The 16,927-nt window shown below is 44.2% G+C and overlaps 2 protein-coding genes across 2 annotated transcripts in view; both read right to left on the bottom strand.

The window, feature by feature from the left end:
- Positions 1-3,233, bottom strand: part of LOC306973775 (uncharacterized protein) — a gene marked incomplete at both ends in the record, with an annotated part of 61,377 nt that extends 58,144 nt beyond the window's left edge. The window contains 2 exons of the mRNA XM_079570768.1: positions 415-2,169; positions 3,159-3,233. Of these exons, the coding sequence (XP_079426894.1) occupies positions 415-2,169; positions 3,159-3,233 (1,830 nt within the window). The remainder of the gene's footprint in view (positions 1-414; positions 2,170-3,158) is intronic.
- Positions 3,234-6,433: 3,200 nt separating this feature from the next.
- LOC306973774 (F-actin-uncapping protein LRRC16A-like) overlaps positions 6,434-16,927 on the bottom strand; it is a gene marked incomplete at both ends in the record, with an annotated part of 33,428 nt that continues 22,934 nt past the window's right edge. The window contains 9 exons of the mRNA XM_079570767.1: positions 6,434-6,476; positions 6,568-6,636; positions 6,707-6,879; positions 6,931-7,003; positions 8,865-8,964; positions 9,034-9,115; positions 9,974-10,043; positions 10,125-10,229; positions 13,748-13,824. Coding sequence (XP_079426893.1) covers positions 6,434-6,476; positions 6,568-6,636; positions 6,707-6,879; positions 6,931-7,003; positions 8,865-8,964; positions 9,034-9,115; positions 9,974-10,043; positions 10,125-10,229; positions 13,748-13,824 — 792 coding nt within the window. The remainder of the gene's footprint in view (positions 6,477-6,567; positions 6,637-6,706; positions 6,880-6,930; positions 7,004-8,864; positions 8,965-9,033; positions 9,116-9,973; positions 10,044-10,124; positions 10,230-13,747; positions 13,825-16,927) is intronic.

Raw genomic sequence — 16,927 nt, 5'->3', positions numbered from 1 at the left:
GTCCGGCGAGGGAGGGGCCGTTTCTTTGCTTCTCTGTCGTCTGACGGAAGAACGGAAGGAACACGAGAGCTTCTGTTTTGCAGACGGAAACCACAGTTCAGATGTTTGAGGCGTCGCTAAAGCAAAAACTGTTAGCATCAAAGTCACTGCTCTGCTTTTACAAAGGCTCCTTTTCTACAGACGATTCCTAAAGAGGTACAAACAAACTGTTCTAGGGTTAAAGGGGGGGGGGGGGGTGTTATGCAAAATGGACTTTTTCAAGCTTTCCATCATGTTATTCTGTCACTCCCTCATTAAAAACATGGCTGAAGTGTTGCCTTGGCACATTCACGTATTTCTGAGTAATCTGTAAAAACTCTGATGGCGGCCATTTTAGGGATAGGTTTGCCTGAGTCCTCCTAGGAACGCCCCCACCTCCTGGAGACGCCTGTGGAGTATGACCTGCTGTGTTGTGGTGGTGTAGCGCCTCCTGCTGCTTGTGGGGAGTAATACCTGCTGTGTTGTGGTGGTGTAGCGCCTCCTGCTGCTTGTGGGGAGTAATACCTGCTGTGTTGTGGTGGTGTAGCGCCTCCTGCTGCTTGTGGGGAGTATTACCTGCTGTGTTGTGGTGTGGTGCCCCCTGCTGCCTGTGGGGAGTATTACCTGCTGTGTTGCTGTGGTGTAGCGCCCCCTGCTGCCTGTGGGGAGTATTACCTGCTGTGTTGCTGTGGTGTGGCGCCCCCTGCTGCCTGTGGGGAGTATTACCTGCTGTGTTGTTGTGGTGTGGCGCCCCCTGCTGCCTGTGGGGAGTATTACCTGCTGTGTTGCTGTGGTGTAGCGCCCCCTGCTGCCTGTGGGGAGTATTACCTGCTGTGTTGTTGTGGTGTGGCGCCCCCTGCTGCCTGTGGGGAGTATTACCTGCTGTGTTGTCGTGGTGTAGCGCCCCCTGCTGCCTGTGGGGAGTATTACCTGCTGTGTTGCTGTGGTGTAGCGCCCCCTGCTGCCTGTGGGGAGTATTACCTGCTGTGTTGTTGTGGTGTAGCGCCCCCTGCTGCCTGTGGGGAGTATTACCTGCTGTGTTGTTGTGGTGTAGCGCCCCCTGCTGCCTGTGGGGAGTATTACCTGCTGTGTTGCTGTGGTGTAGCGCCCCCTGCTGCCTGTGGGGAGTATTACCTGCTGTGTTGTTGTGGTGTAGCGCCCCCTGCTGCCTGTGGGGAGTATTACCTGCTGTGTTGTTGTGGTGTAGCGCCCCCTGCTGCCTGTGGGGAGTATTACCTGCTGTGTTGCTGTGGTGTAGCGCCCCCTGCTGCCTGTGGGGAGTATTACCTGCTGTGTTGCTGTGGTGTAGCGCCCCCTGCTGCCTGTGGGGAGTATTACCTGCTGTGTTGCTGTGGTGTGGCGCCTCCTGCTGCCTGTGGGGAGTATTACCTGCTGTGTTGTTGTGGTGTAGCGCCCCCTGCTGCCTGTGGGGAGTATTACCTGCTGTGTTGTTGTGATGTAGCGCCCCCTGCTGCCTGTGGGGAGTATTACCTGCTGTGTTGTTGTGGTGTAGCGCCTCCTGCTGCCTGTGGGGAGTATTACCTGCTGTGTTGCTGTGGTGTAGCGCCCCCTGCTGCCTGTGGGGAGTATTACCTGCTGTGTTGCTGTGGTGTGGCGCCTCCTGCTGCCTGTGGGGAGTATTACCTGCTGTGTTGTTGTGGTGTGGCGCCTCCTGCTGCCTGTGGGGAGTATTACCTGCTGTGTTGTTGTGATGTAGCGCCCCCTGCTGCCTGTGGGGAGTATTACCTGCTGTGTTGTTGTGGTGTAGCGCCTCCTGCTGCCTGTGGGGAGTATTACCTGCTGTGTTGCTGTGGTGTAGCGCCTCCTGCTGCCTGTGGGGAGTATTACCTGCTGTGTTGCTGTGGTGTGGCGCCTCCTGCTGCCTGTGGGGAGTATTACCTGCTGTGTTGTCGTGGTGTGGTGCCCCCTGCTGCCTGTGGGGAGTATTACCTGCTGTGTTGTCGTGGTGTGGCGCCCCCTGCTGCCTGTGGGGAGTATTACCTGCTGTGTTGCTGTGGTGTAGCGCCCCCTGCTGCCTGTGGGGAGTATTACCTGCTGTGTTGTCGTGGTAACGATGCCCTGCTGCAGCCTGTAGTTCTGCTCCTGGAGGTATTTGCGCGTCTCGTGGTTCCTCAGAAGGAACTGCTCCATCTGAAAGAGTTTGTTCCAGATTTTATTTAAACAACAACAGCTCCAGGACAGACGATGGAGGAGGAGCCTCCACAGGAAGGGCACCGGGGTCACAGGATGATGCTAATGATGCTAATGTTGCTAGTGTTGCTAATGTTGATAATGATGCTAATGTTGATCATGATGCTAATGTTGCTAAGGTTGCTAATGTTGCTATATTTGCTAATGTTGTTAATTTTGTTAATGTTGCTAATGATGCTATTGTTGCTAATGTTGCTGATGATGCTAATGATGCTAATGGTGATAATGTTGCTATTGTTGCTAATGTTGCTAATGTTGCTAATGTTGCTGATGACGCAAAATATGCTAATGTTGCTAATGATGCTAATGTTGCTAAGGTTGCTAATGATGCTATTGTTGCTAATGTTGCTAATGTTGCTAATGATGCTAATGTTGCTAAGGTTGCTAATGTTGCTAATGTTGATAATGATGCTAATGTTGCTAAGGTTGCTAAGGTTGCTAAGGTTGCTAATGATGCTAATGATGCTATTGTTGCTAATGTTGCTTATGTTGCTAATGTTGCTAATGATGCTATTGTTGCTAATGTTGCTAATGTTGATAATGATGCTAATGTTGCTAAGGTTGCTAATGATGCTAATGATGCTATTGTTGCTAATGTTGCTAATGTTGCTAATGATGCTAATGTTGCTAAGGTTGCTAATGTTGCTAATGTTGCTAAGGTTGCTAATGTTGCTAATGATGCTAATGATGCTAATGATGCTATTGTTGCTAATGTTGCTTATGTTGCTAACTAGCCGCTAACTCGTGGCTAACAGTTCTGGAGATTCTTGCTCTGTTTTATGCCCAGGGGTTTATTCATCTGAAAAACTAACCCAGCATCTAAAAAGTCGTCAGGGTCACAGGAGAGGAGAGGGTAAAGGACATGGAGGAGGAGCCACGCCTCCACAGTCTGAGCACCAGGGTCACTGGAGAGGGGAGGAGCCTCGTACCTTGAGCAGGGCGTCCTCCGTCTTCTCGGGGTTGGTCTTCAGAGCCTGCGCTGCGTCGGCGATCGGCACCGGCATGAAGCGGATGGTGTAGTTCCTGTAAAGGTCAGAGGTCGTTACAGTCCGGTATGAAGCGGACGGTGTAGTTCCTGTAAAGGTCAGAGGTCGTTACAGTCCGGTTTGAAGCGGACGGTGTAGTTCCTGTAAAGGTCAGAGGTCGTTACAGTCCGGTATGAAGTGGACGGTGTAGTTCCTGTAAAGGTCAGAGGTCGCTACAGTCCGGTATGAAGTGGACGGTGAAGTTCCTGTAAAGGTCAGAGGTCGTTACAGTCCGGTATGAAGCGGACGGTGTAGTTCCTGTAAAGGTCAGAGGTCGTTACAGTCCGGTTTGAAGCGGACGGTGTAGTTCCTGTAAAGGTCAGAGGTCGTTACAGTCCGGTATGAAGTGGACGGTGTAGTTCCTGTAAAGGTCAGAGGTCGCTACAGTCCGGTATGAAGTGGACGGTGAAGTTCCTGTAAAGGTCAGAGGTCGTTACAGTCCGGTATGAAGCGGACGGTGTAGTTCCTGTAAAGGTCAGAGGTCGTTACAGTCCGGCATGAAGCGGACGGTGTAGTTCCTGTAAAGGTCAGAGGTCGTTACAGTCCGGTATGAAGCGGACGGTGTAGTTCCTGTAAAGGTCAGAGGTCGTTACAGTCCGGTATGAAGTGGACGGTGTAGTTCCTGTAAAGGTCAGAGGTCGCTACAGTCCGGTATGAAGTGGACGGTGAAGTTCCTGTAAAGGTCAGAGGTCGTTACAGTCCGGTATGAAGCGGACGGTGTAGTTCCTGTAAAGGTCAGAGGTCGTTACAGTCCGGTATGAAGTGGACGGTGTAGTTCCTGTAAAGGTCAGAGGTCATTACAGTCCGGTATGAAGTGGACGGTGAAGTTCCTGTAAAGGTCAGAGGTCATTACAGTCCGGTATGAAGTGGACGGTGAAGTTCCTGTAAAGGTCAGAGGTCGTTACAGTCCGGTATGAAGTGGACGGTGAAGTTCCTGTAAAGGTCAGAGGTCGTTACAGTCCGGTATGAAGCGGACGGTGTAGTTCCTGTAAAGGTCAGAGGTCATTACAGTCCGGTATGAAGTGGACGGTGAAGTTCCTGTAAAGGTCAGAGGTCGTTACAGTCCGGTATGAAGTGGACGGTGAAGTTCCTGTAAAGGTCAGAGGTCGCTACAGTCCGGTATGAAGTGGACGGTGAAGTTCCTGTAAAGGTCAGAGGTCGTTACAGTCCGGTATGAAGCGGACGGTGTAGTTCCTGTAAAGGTCAGAGGTCGTTACAGTCCGGTATGAAGCGGATGGTGTAGTTCCTGTAAAGGTCAGAGGTCGTTACAGTCCGGTATGAAGCGGACGGTGTAGTTCCTGTAAAGGTCAGAGGTCGTTACAGTCCGGCATGAAGCGGACGGTGTAGTTCCTGTAAAGGTCAGAGGTCGTTACAGTCCGGTATGAAGCGGACGGTGTAGTTCCTGTAAAGGTCAGAGGTCGCTACAGTCCGGTATGAAGCGGACGGTGTAGTTCCTGTAAAGGTCAGAGGTCGTTACAGACCGGTATGAAGCGGATGGTGTAGTTCCTGTAAAGGTCAGAGGTCGCTACAGTCCGGTATGAAGCGGACGGTGTAGTTCCTGTAAAGGTCAGAGGTCGCTACAGTCCGGTATGAAGCGGACGGTGTAGTTCCTGTAAAGGTCAGAGGTCGTTACAGTCCGGTATGAAGCGGACGGTGTAGTTCCTGTAAAGGTCAGAGGTCGTTACAGACCGGTATGAAGCGGATGGTGTAGTTCCTGTAAAGGTCAGAGGTCGCTACAGTCCGGTATGAAGCGGACGGTGTAGTTCCTGTAAAGGTCAGAGGTCGTCACAGTCCGGTATGAAGCGGACGGTGTAGTTCCTTTAAAGGTCAGAGGTCGTTACAGTCCGGTATGAAGCGGACGGTGTAGTTCCTGTAAAGGTCAGAGGTCGTTACAGACCGGTATGAAGCGGACGGTGTAGTTCCTGTAAAGGTCAGAGGTCGTCACAGTCCGGTATGAAGCGGACGGTGTAGTTCCTGTAAAGGTCAGAGGTCGTCACAGTCCGGTATGAAGCGGACGGTGTAGTTCCTTTAAAGGTCAGAGGTCGTTACAGTCCGGCATGAAGCGGACGGTGTAGTTCCTGTAAAGGTCAGAGGTCGCTACAGTCCGGTATGAAGCGGACGGTGTAGTTCCTGTAAAGGTCAGAGGTCGTCACAGTCCGGTATGAAGCGGACGGTGTAGTTCCTTTAAAGGTCAGAGGTCGTTACAGTCCGGTTTGAAGCGGACGGTGAAGTTCCTGTAAAGGTCAGAGGTCGTTACAGTCCGGCATGAGGCGGATGGGGAAGTTCCTGTAAAGGTCAGAGGTCATTACAGTCCGGTATGAAGCGGACGGTGTAGTTCCTGTAAAGGTCAGAGGTCGTTACAGTCCGGTATGAAGCGGACGGTGTAGTTCCTGTAAAGGTCAGAGGTCGTTACAGTCCGGTATGAAGCGGACGGTGTAGTTCCTGTAAAGGTCAGAGGTCGTTACAGTCTGGTATGAAGCGGACGGTGTAGTTCCTGTAAAGGTCAGAGGTCGTTACAATCCGGCGTGAAGCGGATGGTGTAGTTCCTGTAAAGGTCAGAGGTCGTTACAGTCCGGTATGAGGCGGACGGTGTAGTTCCTGTAAAGGTCAGAGGTCGTTACAGTCCGGTATGAGGCGGACGGTGTAGTTCCTGTAAAGGTCAGAGGTCGTTACAGTCCGGTATGAGGCGGACGGTGTAGTTCCTGTAAAGGTCAGAAGTCGTTACAGTCCGGTATGAAGCGGATGGTGTAGTTCCTGTAAAGGTCAGAGGTCGTTACAGTCCGGTGTGAAGCGGACGGTGTAGTTCCTGTAAAGGTCAGAGGTCGTTACAGTCCGGTATGAAGCGGACGGTGTAGTTCCTGTAAAGGTCAGAGGTCGCTACAGTCCGGCATGAAGCGGACGGTGTAGTTCCTGTAAAGGTCAGAGGTCGTTACAGTCCGGTATGAAGCGGATGGTGTAGTTCCTGTAAAGGTCAGAGGTCGTTACAGTCCGGTATGAAGCGGATGGTGTAGTTCCTGTAAAGGTCAGAGGTCGTTACAGTCCGGTATGAAGCGGACGGTGTAGTTCCTGTAAAGGTCAGAGGTCGGTACAGTCCGGCATGAAGCGGATGGTGTAGTTCCTGTAAAGGTCAGAGGTCGTTACAGTCCGGTATAAAGCGGACGGTGTAGTTCCTGTAAAGGTCAGAGGTCGGTACAGTCCGGCATGAAGCGGACGGTGTAGTTCCTGTAAAGGTCAGAGGTCGTTACAGTCCGGTATGAAGCGGACGGTGTAGTTCCTGTAAAGGTCAGAGGTCGTCACAGTCCCACAGACTCACTTCTCCAGCGCCGACGCCACGTCCTGCAGCCCCTGAGCGCTCACGCCGTTCCGGTCCCACAGCACCGTCCTGGAATCAGACGTGAGTCGGTAACTCGGCCCATGTGAGAGCAGCACAGCCTAACCACTGTGCCACCCACCTCAGCTTGGTGTTGATCTGCAGAGCTTTGGCGAGGAGCTTGGCGCCCAGGTCTCCCATGGCGTTCCCGCTGATGTCCAGGCGGGTCAGAGACGCGTTACTGCCCAGAGCGTTCAGGAACACGGACAGATCCGACTTCAGCCGCGAGTCGGCGAGAGACAGAGACGCCAGCGGCTGGACCACAACAGAACACTTAGATCTTTAAAGAACTTTCCACAGACTCACTTTGTCCTGAAGACTCACAGACTCCTCCTCCTGGATCAGATGCACCAGATGGTCCAGGACCTGAGACACGTTTCTGTGGGACATCACCATGAAGGTCAAACATCAGCCGACAGCAAAACCATCTGACATTAGAGCTGGTCCAGATCGACAACTGGGGATGCACCGATACCAGTATCGGGTATCGGGCCGATACCACAGGCTTGTACTCATTAATGAGGTCCCGATACCTCCTGCCGTGTGTCCGGCGCTCCTGCAGGAGCGGCTCCTACAGGGGTTGCTATGGTTGCTAATGATGCTAATGTTGCTATTGTTGCTAAGGTTGCTAATGATGCTATTGTTGCTAATGATGCTAATGTTGCTAATGTTGCTATGGTTGCTAATGATGCTAATGTTGCTATTGTTGTTAATGATGCTAACGTTGCTAATGTTGCTAAGGTTGCTAATGATGCTATTGTTGCTAATAATGCTAATGTTGCTAATGATGCTAGTGTTGCTAAAAATGCTAATGATGCTAATGATGCTATTGTTGCTAAGGTTGCTAATGATGCTAATGATGCTAGTGTTGCTAAAATGCTAATGATGCTAATGATGCTAAAATTGCTAAGGTTGCTAATGTTGCTAGTGTTGCTAAAATGCTAATGATGCTAATGATGCTAAAATTGCTAAGGTTGCTAATGATGCTAGTGTTGCTAATGTTGCCATTGTTGCTCATGATGCTAATGTTGCTATTGTTGCTAATGATGCTAATGATGCTATTGTTGCTAAGGTTGCTAATGATGCTGTTGTTGCTAATGATGCTAATGTTGGTAATGTTGCTAATGTTTCTAATGATGCTATTGTTGCTAATGATGCTAGTGTTGCTAAAAATGCTAATGATACTAAGGTTGCTAATGATGCTAATGATGCTAGTGTTGCTAAAAATGCTAATGATGCTATTGTTGCTAAGGTTGCTAATGATGCTAATGATGCTATTGTTGCTAAGGTTGCTAATGATGCTAAAATGGCTAAGGTTGCTAATGATGCTAGTGTTGCTAATGTTGCCATTGTTGCTCATGATGCTAATGTTGCTCATGTTGCTAATGTTTCAAACGATGCTATTGTTGCTAATAATGCTACGGTTGCTAAGGTTGCTAATGATGCTAATGATGCTAGTGTTGCTAAAAATGCTAATGATGCTATTGTTGCTAAGGTTGCTAATGTTGCTAAGGTTGCTAATGATGCTATTGTTGCTAATGATGCTAATGTTGCTAAGGTTGCTAATGATGCTAGTGTTGCTAAAAATGCTAATGATGCTATTGTTGCTAATGATGCTAATGTTGCTAAAAATGCTAATGTTGCTAATTATGCTAATGTTGCTAATGATGCTAATGATGCTGGTGTTGCTAAAAATGCTAACGATGCTAATGATGCTATTGTTGCTAAGGTTGCTAATGATTCTATTGTTGCTAATGTTGCTAATGATGCTATTGTTGCTAGGGTTGAGAGCATTTTCTCCAGTTCAGCTTTACCCAAATCCTGTAGGCCAGTTTAACACCTCATTTGAAAGCTAAGATCTACAAAACTCATCTAAATGGATCTTTTTCCTCACGTTATCAGATTTTTTCCATCTTTTTTGGGGGGGTTTTCAACTCATTTTGTAACTTTTGTCATTTTTTTAAATCCATATTTTGTCAATTTCTGTCACATGTTTGTAATTTTTTTGTCACATTTTTTGTAATTTTTTGTCACATTTTTTGTCTTTTTAAAAAATCATTTTTCGTTACTTTTTTGTCACATTTCCATCATTGTTTTCGTCTCAGTTTTGTTGCTCTTTCACACCGTTTCCCCAGAAGCTTTTGGATTGGGGTAAAGCCAAACTGGAGAAAACATGCTCGGTTCAGGTGGGAGTTTGTATTTTCCTCTCCTCAGCTAAAACATGCAGAGTGGGGTCTGACTTGGACTTGATGCCGCTGAAGTTCTTGCCCAGAGCCAGGTGTTTGATGGAGCGGTTCTTGGAGATCCACTGGAGCAGCGTGAGGAGGTCCAGGTCCAGCCCTGAGGCAGAAGAACAAACCGTCACAACCCAGACCGGACACAAGGGGGCGCGTGTGAGTGACGTCCCACCGTTATCAGACACGTCCAGGCTGCTGATGTTGGGGATCTCCGCGATGCAGCCCTCCAAGACCTGAGCTCCTGGAGAACGCAGCTGAGGAGGAGGAGAACCGGGAGGGTCAGAGAGGAGGGGGAGAACCAGAGGAACCAGGGTCAGAGAGGAGGAGAACCAGGAGAACCAGAGTCAGAGAGAGAACCAGGAGAGCAAGAGTCAGAGAGGTGGAGGAGAACCAGGAGAACCTAGGGCTGCTCGATTATTGAAAAAATATTAATCACGATTATTTTTGTCATAATTGAAATCACGATTATTCAAACGATTATTTGTTGCCTTTAAAAAATCCATCAAAAAAGTGACAAAAATCCATCAAAAAAGTGACAAAAATCCATCAAAAAAGTGACAAAAATCCATCAAAAAAGTGACAAAAATCCATCAAAAAAGTGACAAAAATCCATCAAAAAAGTGACAAAAATCCATCAAAAAAATGACAAAAATCCATCAAAAAAGTGACAAAAATCCATCAAAAAAGTGACAAAAATCCATCAAAAAAGTGACAAAAATCCATCAAAAAAAATGACAAAAATCCAGCAAAAAAGTGACAAAAATCCACCAAAAAAGAAAAAAAATGTGGAAAAAAATTGAAAAAAAAAAATTTGAAAAAAAAAAATGTATAATCGATTTTTTGCGATTATGCTAATTTTGTAATCGTTTACTGTTGTAATCGAAATCGTAATCGAATTTCGATTCATTGCACAGCCCTAGGAGAACCAGAGTCAGAGAGAGAGAGAGAACCAGGAGAACCAGGGTCAGAAAGGAGAAGGAGGACCAGAGGAACCAGAGTCAGAGAGAGAGAGAACCAGGAGAACCAGAGTCAGAGAGAGAGAGAACCAGGAGAACCAGAGTCAGAGAGGAGGAGGAGGAGAACCAGGAGAACCAGGAGGACCAGGTTCTTACGTCGCAGCCGCTCAGGTCCAGAGAGACCTCACTGAGGCTCGGGTTACAGCCCAGACCCAACAGCAGCGCCCTGCAGGACACAGGGGGGTACTACAGTTACTACAGGGGCGGGGCATAAAGGGGCGGGGCATGAAAAGGGGCGGGGCCTCACTTCAGCGCCTCCAGTGGCAGCTTCGTCCCCGACAGAGACACGGAGCTGAGGCTCAGGGCGGAGCTGAAGAACTGTTTGAATCCAGACGGAAGTTCCTTCAGCTTCCTACGAGAAACACACATTGTTATTATACCAGAAACACAAAATATAACAATATCATAACAGAAACTCTCATATATGATCATTATTATAACAGAAACTCTAATATATGATCATTATTATAAAAGAAACTCTCATATATGATCATTATTATAACAGAAACTCTCATATATGATCATTATTATAACAGAAACCCTCATATATGATCATTATTATAACAGAAACTCTCATATATGATCATTATTATAACAGAAACTCTCATATATGATCATTATTATAACAGAAACCCTCATATATGATCATTATTATAACAGAAACTCTCATATATGATCATTATTATAACAGAAACTCTCATATATGATCATTATTATAACAGAAACCCTCATATATGATCATTATTATAACAGAAACCCTCATATATGATCATTATTATAACAGAAACTCTAATATATGATCATTATTATAACAGAAACTCTCATATATGATCATTATTATAACAGAAACTCTCATATATGATCATTATTATAACAGAAACTCTCATATATGATCATTATTATAACAGAAACTCTCATATATGATCATTATTATAACAGAAACCCTCATATATGATCATTATTATAACAGAAACCCTCATATATGATCATTATTATAACAGAAACTCTCATATATGATCATTATTATAACAGAAACTCTCATATATGATCATTATTATAACAGAAACTCTCATATATGATCATTATTATAACAGAAACTCTCATATATGATCATTATTATAACAGAAACTCGAACATATGATCATTATTATAACAGAAACTCTCATATATGATCATTATTATAACAGAAACTCTCATATATGATCATTATTATAACAGAAACTCTCATATATGATCATTATTATAACAGAAACTCTCATATATGATCATTATTATAACAGAAACTCTCATATATGATCATTATTATAACAGAAACTCTCATATATGATCATTATTATAACAGAAACTCTCATATATGATCATTATTATAACAGAAACTCTCATATATGATCATTATTATAACAGAAACTCTCATATATGATCATTATTATAACAGAAACTCTCATATATGATCAATATTATAACAGAAACTCTCATATATGATCATTATTATAACAGAAACCCTCATATATGATCATTATTATAACAGAAACTCTCATATATGATCATTATTATAACAGAAACTCTCATATATGATCATTATTATAACAGAAACTCTCATTATTATAACAGAAACTCTCATATATGATCATTATTATAACAGAAACTCTCATATATGATCATTATTATAACAGAAACTCTCATATATGATCATTATTATAACAGAAACCCTCATATATGATCATTATTATAACAGAAACTCTCATATATGATCATTATTATAACAGAAACTCTCATATATGATCATTATATAACAGAAACCCTCATATATGATCATTATTATAACAGAAACTCTCATATATGATCATTATATAACGGAAACTCTCATATATGATCATTATTATAACAGAAACTCTCATATATGATCATTATTATAACGGAAACTCTCATATATGATCATTATTATAACAAACTCTCATATATGATCATTATTATAACGGAAACTCTCATATATGATCATTATTATAACAGAAACTCTCATATATGATCATTATTATAACAGAAACTCTCATTATTATAACAGAAACCCTCATATATGATCATTATTATAACAGAAACTCTCATTATTATAACAGAAACTGTAATATATGATCATTATTATAACAGAAACTCTCATATATGATCATTATTATAACAGAAACTCTCATATATGATCATTATTATAAAAGAAACTCTAATATATGATCATTATTATAACAGAAACTCTCATATATGATCATTATTATAACAGAAACTCTCATATATCATCATTATTATAACAGAAACTCTCATATATCATCATTATTATAACAGAAACTCTCATATATCATCATTATTATAACAGAAACTCTCATATATGATCATTATTATAACGGAAACTCTCATATATGATCATTATTATAAAAGAAACTCTCATATATGATCATTATTATAACAGAAACTCTCATATATGATCATTATTATAACAGAAACTCTCATATATGATCATTATTATAACAGAAACTCTCATATATGATCATTATTATAACAGAAACTCTCATATATGATCATTATTATAACGGAAACTCTCATATATGATCATTATTATAACAGAAACTCTCATATATGATCATTATTATAACGGAAACCCTCATATATGATCATTATTATAACAGAAACCCTCATATATGATCATTATTATAACAGAAACTCTCATATATGATCATTATTATAACAGAAACTCTCATATATGATCATTATTATAACAGAAACCCTCATATATGATCATTATTATAACAGAAACTCTCATATATGATCATTATTATAACAGAAACTCTCATATATGATCATTATTATAACAGAAACTCTCATATATGATCATTATTATAACAGAAACTCTCATATATGATCATTATATAACAGAAACCCTCATATATGATCATTATTATAACAGAAACTCTCATATATCATCATTATTATAACAGAAACTCTCATATATGATCATTATTATAACGGAAACTCTCATATATGATCATTATTATAACAGAAACTCTCATATATGATCATTATTATAACAGAAACTCTCATATATGATCATTATTATAACAGAAACCCTCATATATGATCATTATTATAACAGAAACTCTCATATATGATCATTATTATAACGGAAACTCTCATATATGATCATTATTATAACAGAAACCCTCATATATGATCATTATTATAACAGAAACCCTCATATATGATCATTATTATAACAGAAACTCTCATATATGATCATTATTATAACAGAAACTCTCATATATGATCATTATTATAACAGAAACTCTCATATATGATCATTATTATAACAGAAACTCTCATATATGATCATTATTATAACAGAAACTCTCATATATGATCATTATTATAACAGAAACTCTCATATATGATCATTATTATAACAGAAACTCTCATATATGATCATTATTATAACAGAAACTCTCATATATGATCATTATTATAACAGAAACTCTCATATATGATCATTATTATAACAGAAACTCTCATATATGATCATTATTATAACAGAAACTCTCATATATGATCATTATTATAACAGAAACTCTCATATATGATCATTATTATAACAGAAACCCTCATATATGATCATTATTATAACAGAAACTCTCATATATGATCATTATTATAACAGAAACACTCATATATGATCATTATTATAACAGAAACTCTCATATATGATCATTATTATAACAGAAACTCTCATATATGATCATTATATAACAGAAACCCTCATATATGATCATTATATAACAGAAACCCTCATATATGATCATTATATAACGGAAACTCTCATATATCGTCACTGACCTGTGGGAGAAGACACACTTGGACATGTTGAGGACGGACAGATGTTGGAGGCTTCCCCTGAGCAGAGACGAGCAGAGCTGAGGAGAACCAGAGACACGTTACAGTCTGTGAGGAACCACAGGGACCACGAGAAGAACCACAGGGACCATGAGAAGAACCACAGGGACAAGAAGAACCACAGGGACCACGAGAAGAACCACAGGGACCATGAGAAGAACCACAGGGACCATGAAAAGAACCACAGGGACCATGAGAAGAACCACAGGGACAAGAAGAACCACAGGGACCATGAGAAGAACCACAGGGACCATGAGAAGAACCACAGGGACAAGAAGAACCACAGGGCAAGAAGAACCACAGGGACCATGAGAAGAACCACAGGGACAAGAAGAACCACAGGGACCACGAGAAGAACCACAGGGACCATGAGAAGAACCACAGGGACAAGAAGAACCACAGGGACCACGAGAAGAACCACAGGGAACATGAGAAGAACCACAGGGACCATGAGAAGAACCACAGGGACAAGAAGAACCACAGGGACCACGAGAAGAACCACAGGGACAAGAAGAACCACAGGGACAAGAAGAACCACAGGGACCATGAGAAGAACCACAGGGACAAGAAGAACCACAGGGACCATGAGAAGAACCACAGGGACAAGAAGAACCACAGGGACCACGAGAAGAACCACAGGGACAAGAAGAACCACAGGGACAAGAAGAACCACAGGGACCATGAGAAGAACCACAGGGACCATGAGAAGAACCACAGGGACCATGAGAAGAACCACAGGGACAAGAAGAACCACAGGGACAAGAAGAACCACAGGGACCATGAGAAGAACCACAGAGACAAGAAGAACCACAGGGACAAGAAGAACCACAGGGACCATGAGAAGAACCACAGGGACAAGAAGAACCACAGGGACGAGAAGAACCACAGGGACAAGAAGAACCACAGGGACCATGAGAAGAACCACAGGGACAAGAAGAACCACAGGGACAAGAAGAACCACAGGGACCATGAGAAGAACCACAGGGACGAGAAGAACCACAGGGACAAGAAGAAATACAGGGACGAGAAGAACCACAGGGACCATGAGAAGAACCACAGGGACCATGAGAAGAACCACAGGGACCATGAGAAGAACCACAGGGACCATGAGAAGAACCACAGGGACCATGAGAAGAACCACAGGGACCATGAGAAGAACCACAGGGACCATGAGAAGAACCACAGGGACAAGAAGAACCACAGGGACCATGAGAAGAACCACAGGGACCATGAGAAGAACCACAGGGACAAGAAGAACCACAGGGACAAGAAGAACCACAGGGACAAGAAGAACCACAGGGACCATGAGAAGAACCACAGGGACCATGAGAAGAACCACAGGGACAAGAAGAACCACAGGGACCATGAGAAGAACCACAGGGACCATGAGAAGAACCACAGAGACAAGAAGAACCACAGGGACCATAAGAAGAACCACAGGGACCACGAGAAGAACCACAGGGACCACGAGAAGAACCACAGGGACCATGAAAAGAACCACAGGGACCACGAGAAGAACCACAGGGACCACGAGAAGAACCACAGGGACCATGAGAAGAACCACAGGGACAAGAAGAACCACAGGGACAAGAAGAACCACAGGGACGAGAAGAACCACAGGGACAAGAAGAACCACAGGGACAAGAAGAACCACAGGGACCACGAGAAGAACCACAGGGACCATGAGAAGAACCACAGGGACAAGAAGAACCACAGGGACAAGAAGAACCACAGGGACGAGAAGAACCACAGGGACAAGAAGAACCACAGGGACCACGAGAAGAACCACAGGGACAAGAAGAACCACAGGGACAAGAAGAACCACAGGGACCACGAGAAGAACCACAGGGACAAGAAGAACCACAGGGACCATGAGAAGAACCACAGGGACAAGAAGAACCACAGGGACAAGAAGAACCACAGGGACAAGAAGAACCACAGGGACGAGAAGAACCACAGGGACAAGAAGAACCACAGGGACAAGAAGAACCACAGGGACGAGAAGAACCACAGGGACAAGAAGAACCACAGGGACCACGAGAAGAACCACAGGGACAAGAAGAACCACAGGGACCATGAGAAGAACCACAGGGACAAGAAGAACCACAGGGACAAGAAGAACCACAGGGACAAGAAGAACCACAGGGACGAGAAGAACCACAGGGACCACGAGAAGAACCACAGGGACAAGAAGAACCACAGGGACCACGAGAAGAACCACAGGGACAAGAAGAACCACAGGGACAAGAAGAACCACAGGGACGAGAAGAACCACAGGGACAAGAAGAACCACAGGGACAAGAAGAACCACAGGGACAAGAAGAACCACAGGGAAGAGAAGAACCACAGGGACAAGAAGAACCACAGGGACAAGAAGAACCACAGGGAAGAGAAGAACCACAGGGACAAGAAGAACCACAGGGACAAGAAGAACCACAGGGACAAGAAGAACCAGAGGGACAAGAAGAACCACAGGGACAAGAAGAACCACAGGGACCACGAGAAGAACCACAGGGACCATGAGAAGAACCACAGGGACAAGAAGAACCACAGGGACCATGAGAAGAACCACAGGGACAAGAAGAACCACAGGGAACATGAGAAGAACCACAGGGACAAGAAGAACCACAGGGACGAGAAGAACCACAGGGACCATGAGAAGAACCACAGGGACCACGAGAAGAACCACAGGGACCATGAGAAGAACCACAGGGACAAGAAGAACCACAGGGACAAGAAGAACCACAGGGACGAGAAGAACCACAGGGACAAGAAGAACCACAGGGACAAGAAGAACCACAGGGACCACGAGAAGAACCACAGGGACCACGAGAAGAACCACAGGGACCACGAGAAGAACCACAGGGACCACGAGAAGAACCACAGGGACCATGAGAAGAACCACAGGGACCACGAGAAGAACCACAGGGACCACGAGAAGAACCACAGGGACCACGAGAAGAACCACAGGGACAAGAAGAACCACAGGGACAAGAAGAACCACAGGGACGAGAAGAACCACAGGGACCATGAGAAGAACCACAGGGACAAGAAGAACCACAGGGACCACGAGAAGAACCACAGGGACAAGAAGAACCACAGGGACAAGAAGAACCACAGGGA

Source organism: Gobius niger (genome assembly GCF_951799975.1).
Source record: "Gobius niger genome assembly, chromosome: 14".
NCBI lineage: Eukaryota > Metazoa > Chordata > Actinopteri > Gobiiformes > Gobiidae > Gobius > Gobius niger.
This window is presented reverse-complemented; position numbering and strand designations above follow the sequence as displayed.